Raw genomic sequence first — 6,689 nt, 5'->3', positions numbered from 1 at the left:
CGTCGACAGCAGGGTTCGAACCTCCGCGGGCGAAGCCCAACAGATTTCAAGTCTGTCTCCTTAACCACTCGGACATATCGACATGTGTCAATAATCAAGTATTAATATATATTACAAAATAGAGATTTTTCCATTGTCACTGTTACTGTTTGTTGTGCAAGTTAATTTTGTTATTGTAAGATGGATATAATTTATTTTAAAATTTAAACACTTCAAAATATTATTAGTTTAAAAGGAATGAAATAGTGTTGGATAATTGGGCATATATATATATATATATATATATATATATATATATATATATATATATTTGTTATGCATGGTCAAAAATTGATCTTAAAAAATAATTTAAATTATTGTCATGTATGAGTAATTAAAGTTTTATGTTCAACAATAAGTACTTTTGAAAAGAATATATATATGGGATTGAAACATGATTGAAATTTGAAATGAAACAAGCAAATACATTGAATGAAGACTTGTAATTAACTAGCTATATAGGTTAATTAAGCATGATGCATTCATTAATTCATTCTCAAACTTATGACCATGCTTGATTGATTAAAGAAAAAGAGTAGAATTAAGTTGAAAGTGAAATAGGTCTTGATCAAAATTAGGTCAAAATAAAGCAAGAAAGCAGACAAGAAGAAACAATAATGCAACTTATACTACCCCACCCACCAATAGAGACAAGGCCCTTCATAAGAGACTATTATAAGCTCAGCTCACAATCAATCTTTTATAATGACAACTGTAAAGAAAGACTACAAATTCTATTTCAACATATCATGCTAAGTCTAGTTATCCCTATCTATATATTTTCAATGGATAATTATTATAAATTCGTCGTCATTGCGATGAATGATAAAGATCGAAAATAGGTAGAAAACTAGGGTTAGCAGCTAGCTAGATTGGCCTGCAAAAGAAGAAAAGATAACATGGTTTGTTGGTCTAATTAAATAATTTCTTATATTGCTTAAAAATAATGGTGTTATTGTCATTACCTATACTTGGAAAGTGACACATTTAATTAATTATGCATGGAGCTATATATAAAACATGATGTTTGCTCCCTAACAGAGTCTTTGTAATCAATGGCATCATTGATTATTAATATCAGACATGTTGTTTTTCTTTTTGTCATAGAATAATTAAGAATTAATAATACAAAGTGGGTATATATGTTTATAATATATATAAATAAAAGCTGTCTTTATTTCTTGGTATTGTCTTTTGAATGCAATCATGGAGAACAAAGCTAAGAGATGGTCTCTCAAGGGCATGACTGCACTTGTCACAGGTGGGACTCGAGGAATTGGGTAAGTAATCGATCGCTAGCTAGTCCTAATTCCTTTCCGTTCTTGTTCATTATGCGCAATTCTTTCTTTCGGTTAAAAACTCGATTGATGTATATATATAGGTATGCCATAGTGGAGGAATTGGCAGGATTTGGTGCTATTGTACACACTTGTTCAAGAAACAAGAATGAACTAAATGAGAGGATTCAAGAATGGAAGGAAAAAGGGTTTAATGTTAGCGGATCTGTATGTGATTTGTCTTCCAAAAATCAAAGGGAAGACTTAATGGCCACTGTTTCCTCAATTTTTGATGGAAAACTCAATATTTTGGTTAGTTATTTTATTTTTCTATCAATTATGATCATGTTAATTTTTTTTTTTAAATTAAAGAGAACTAACCTAACACCCCACATCTATGACTCCTCGTTTTAACTCAAAACATTTCCAGATGTATGATCATCGTGTTATATTAATATTCTTAAAGTTAAATAATTGATTCAGGTGAACAATGCGGCGACAATTATGCTGAAATGGGCGACGGAATATAGTAAAGACGATTTTTCGAATTTGATTGGTGCAAATTTGGAATCTCCTTATCATATGTGCCAAATTGCTTATCCTTTCCTTAAAAAGGCATCAGCTTCAGGTGGTAATTGTTCATCAAGCAGTGTCATATTCATTTCATCTGTTGCTGGTCTAAGAGCTATGCCTGGTCTCTCAACTTATGCAGCAACTAAAGGTATTTATAATAATAATAATCACTTCAATTCTTTTATTTTATTTTTCAATCCATTTAATAATTTATTCACATTTTAAGGTGCCATAAATCAATTGACAAAGAACCTAGCTTGTGAATGGGCAAAGGATAATATTCGCATTAATGCTGTTGCCCCTTTCTCAGTCAAAACCACAATTATGAAACCGGTATGTATATATTGAATTGATCACATGTTACACATTTACTTTGTATAGTATAGATTCAATGCGAATACCAAATATTAAAAAATAACCGATATCCTTCTAAAATATCCGAAATTATTCTTACTTTTGTACATGTAATAATGTTTTCGTGACTAGGAAGAGGTAGATCCAACAATTGGAACCTCAATTTGGCGGTTAGTGGAACATAGTCCGACTCCTCGAGTGGCTGAACCAGATGAAATATCGTCGCTTGTTGCGTTCTTGTGTCTTCCAGCAGCATCATACATTACTGGTCAGATTATTTGTGCTGATGGTGGGTTTACTGCTGGAAATTAATTTGTGTTTGTATGATTATTAATTATCTGCATTAATAGAATCATAATCATGTATGATGTATCTATCCTTATTAATGTTTTTTAATTCTTGGCATTATGTTAAGAATTTATTTATATTTAAATAGAGTTTAGTGAATTATTTCCGCTAATATTATTAGAAAGAAGATATATAATAATTTATGAGAATTGATAAACTCAACAAAATGTTAGCGAAAGCAAGACCATGAATCCTACGTGGCATGGTAGGAGAGAGAGACATAAAAAATAAAATAAATTGAAACGTTTCATTTCCCCCAAAAAACCAAAACCCTCTTTCTCACTCTTTCGTTTCATTCCCCTAAACCCACCGACGATTCTCTTCTTTCATTTTTATCGACTTCTCTTTTGATCGATCGAAATGGTAAGTCTTCTTCCGTTTATCTATCGTTCATTATCTTCTATTTATCTTCTGTTTCATACTTCTTCTCGTCTTCAGGCTGGTGCAGGTGCAGGTTCATCATCCAGCAAAACAACACCAACTCCAAGGTAAAAACACCATGTATTCATCTTTTTATAATCGAATCTATTTAACATTGATGATTTAGTGCATGGGATTAGGGTTAAGATGATTAGGGTTTAGATGATTGGTTTAGGGTTTAGGATTTAACGATTAGGGTTTAACTGCATTTCAGGTTTAGCTGCAGAAACAATTTCGATTAGGGTTGTAGAAAAGAGCCATTTCTGGTCCCGAAACCAACATTTCTAGTTCCAAAACCACCTTTTCTGGTCCCGAAACCAGCATTTCAGTTCCGAAACCAGCATTTATGGTTCCGAAACCAGCAATTATAGTCCCAAAACCAGCATTTCTGATCCCGAAATCACCTTTTCTAGTCCCGAAATCACCTTTTTTGTCCCAAAGCCACTTTTCCTAGTCCTGAAACCAGCATTTCTAGTTTCTAAACTAGAATTTCTGGTCCCGAAACCAACATTTCTGGTCGCGAAACCAGCATTTCTTGTCCCGAAACCAGCATTTCTTGTCCCAAAACAAGCTTCTCTGGTCCCAAAACTAGCATTTTTGGTCCCAAAACTAGCATTTATGGTCCCGAAACCAGCATTTCTATTCCCGAAACCAGTTTTTCTAGTCCCGAAACCAGCTTTTCTAGTCCTGAAACCAGCTTTTCTAGTCCCGAAACCAACTTTTCTAATCCCGAAACCAACATTTTTGGTCTTGCAACCAGTATTTCTGGTCCCGAAACTACATTTTCTGGTCCTAAAAGCACATTTTCTAGTCCCGAAACCACTATTTCTGGTCCCGAAACCAACTTTTCGGGGTCATTTCTTGTTCCAAAACCACCATTTTAGGGTGATTTCGGACCCCAAAATGGTTATTTCAAACTCCGAAATGGTTTGCTTACAATCTTTTGTGGCTATTTTATTTTTTTAAACCAATAATCTTATTATAATGTTAATTTGATTTGTAGGTCATGTATGAAAATCTAGATCTTTTTATTGATCAAGTTAATGAAGAAATGAGATTATTTGAGATCTCTCGAAATGTATAATATGTTGTATTTTAAATGTGCTATAAATGACAAATTGTAACATTGTAAATAAAATTTTTAATTATGTAAATTTCTAGTATAACAACATTGTCTTCAATTTTTTTTTCTAGTCTTCATTATAATGTTTCAGATTAAAAAATATTCAAAAAAGTGTTTCTACATAGCATAAATCAAACAAATATATTTTTTAAAAACAATTCTAAATAATCCTACATCAAACAAGTCTTTATAAAAACAACTGATGAGTTTTCAATTAATTTGTATTGAAGCTAAATTAACGTGTTTTTCAGGAGAGTACGCGTTGACGATTCTTCATATCACCCTTCTTTTTCATAAAGATCATTTTTTTCTTTAGTCTCCATTAATGGACTCCTTATGATCTTTATAACCAGCGATGACATTTTTGTCCATATGATTCATTATTCATTCATTTGTATTAGAGATTTCGTATAGAAAAATAGCAATGAAAAGACAATCAAATTTATTGAAATTCTTTGAGCAAAAATTATATATATATGCTTGTTCTTAATAATAAACCAACAACACAACTCAAATGTAATCTATTCTTCAGACTTCTCCAATAGATCATTGTTATTTTTCACTATCTACGTCAGAGAAATGACAGTTAACTGGAAAGAAATGAAACAATCATAAAAGTCTTATAGAAACCATTTTGGGGCCCGAAATCACCCCACAAAATTTGGGACCAGAAATCACCCCGAAATGCTGGTTTCGGGGTTAAAAATAGTGGTTTCGGAACTAGAAATGCTGGTTTCAGGACTAGAAATAGTGGTTTTGGGATTAAAAATAGTGGTTTCGGGACTATAAATGGTGGTTTCGAGACTAGAAAAGGTGGTTTCGGGACTAGAAATGCTGGTTTCGGGACTAGAAATGCTGGTTTCGGGACTAGAAATGATGGTTTCAGGACTAAAAATGCTGGTTTCTGAACTAGAAATAGTGGTTTCGAGACTTTTTTTACAACCCTAATCCAAATCGATTTAGCAGCTAAACAAAAAATGTAACTAAAATAGAATATTGATATCCAAATCTTTTACAACCTTAATCTAAATCGATTCAGCAGTTAAATCATAAACGTTAAACATAAATATTGATATGACAATCATTTCGAACGGAAGATAAAAAAGTCGATGAAACTTTTCAGTAAGATCGTCAGTGGGTTGGGTTTTAGGAAAATAAAACGAAAGATAAAGAGAGAGATTGTCGTGGTGGTTTTGGTTTTGGGGAAAAATGAAACGTTTCATAAACGGAAGAAGTCTTACCATTTCAATTGATCAGAAGAGAAGTAGATGAAAATGAAAGAAGAGAATCGCCGGTGGGTTTAAGGAAAATGAAACAAAAGAGAAAGAGAGAGAATGAAACAAAAGAGAGAAAAAGAAGAGGGTTTTGATTTTGGGGCAAAATGAAAGATTTTAATTTAATTATTTTTTTACTCTCTCTCCTACTCACGTGGCAGGCCACATGAGATTCATGCCATAACTTTCGTGGGAATTTCGTTGAGAATATTATTTCTCTTGATTTATATATATTCATTTATTGATCTTTGCATTAATATTAAATGGCGTAGTTGTATTGCAGTATTGTGTTACAATTTATTTGTAACTTAGAATTTATGAGTTCTTGATTTCAAGAATCGAGTTCTTGATCTCTAGGACTGGGTGAGAAATATATAAACAAAGGGCAGCGAAAGTATTTTGTAGTGGAGAATTTGGGATGAGGGGAAAAGAAGAATCAAAAGTGAGAAAAGAATACTGCTGGTCTATACCAAATAGTCCCAAACAAAGGTTCAAAACCTAAAATAAAATAGGGGTGAAGAACTTTCACAAGAGAATTCAAATATTCATTATTCCATGGGTCCTTAGGTAAGAGGGATCAACCTTTATATGTGATGTCTTGCCCTAGAATATTCAGTTACAAAACTACTATATATAACAGAATTCGGTTTGAAAAACATAAAGGGAAGGCAAAACAAAATTATTAAAACAAAAAAAAAAAGAAATTTAGCCCAAGTGCACATTAGGACCATGGAGGGTGCTGGAATTATTTTGGGACCGCGGCCTTTATTTCTAGACCGTAGTATTATCTCCCCCTTCAAAATTCGTCGACCTCGACAAAAAGACCGTGGCCTGGTCAACCTCTAATGCACATGTCCCTATCTTCAAAGAGAACTATTTTCTCTTGTTTTAGTCGGATTTTAGCAGGTCCAACAAGGGTCGGAGCATAGGACCACAATCCTGTATAAGTCTTTGATAACATCTTTTCAGTAGTGGAGTTGGCCGGGTCCTTGTAGTCTTTAGCACTGCCGGGTCAGTCGCCACTCCGCCCATGTGGGAAATTTCTGTGCACCCAAAATCAAGTTTTCTGTTGTTGAGAGCTGACCTTTGTTGCTGTAGTGTCTCCAGGACCTGGAGAAGATATATAAAAATCTTATTCCAGCTCTGATTATACTCTGGAGTATATTAAAAAATACAGGCTAAGTCTTTCTTCCGGACCATTACCACCGGCGCAGCAAAGGAGCCATGGCTTCTAATTATTCTTCTGAGTGGTGGTCGGTCTTAGGGTAGTTGGAATAGAGC

The 6,689-nt window shown here is 33.5% G+C and overlaps 1 protein-coding gene and 1 non-coding gene across 2 annotated transcripts; one reads left to right on the top strand and one right to left on the bottom strand.

The window, feature by feature from the left end:
* Positions 1–82, bottom strand: TRNAS-UGA. The gene has a single exon. It is a non-coding gene; the product is annotated as a tRNA-Ser (tRNA).
* Positions 83–1,201: 1,119 nt separating this feature from the next.
* LOC124930008 (tropinone reductase homolog) lies at positions 1,202–2,555 on the top strand. The gene is made up of 5 exons (XM_047470378.1): positions 1,202–1,319; positions 1,421–1,628; positions 1,800–2,037; positions 2,116–2,222; positions 2,376–2,555. Exons 1-5 carry the CDS (start codon positions 1,246–1,248, stop codon positions 2,553–2,555), a joined length of 807 nt encoding a protein of 268 aa, XP_047326334.1. The 5' UTR covers positions 1,202–1,245.
* Positions 2,556–6,689: the final 4,134 nt, after the last annotated feature.

Source organism: Impatiens glandulifera, chromosome 3, assembly GCF_907164915.1.
Source record: "Impatiens glandulifera chromosome 3, dImpGla2.1, whole genome shotgun sequence".
Classification (NCBI taxonomy): Eukaryota; Viridiplantae; Streptophyta; class Magnoliopsida; order Ericales; family Balsaminaceae; genus Impatiens; species Impatiens glandulifera.
This window is presented reverse-complemented; position numbering and strand designations above follow the sequence as displayed.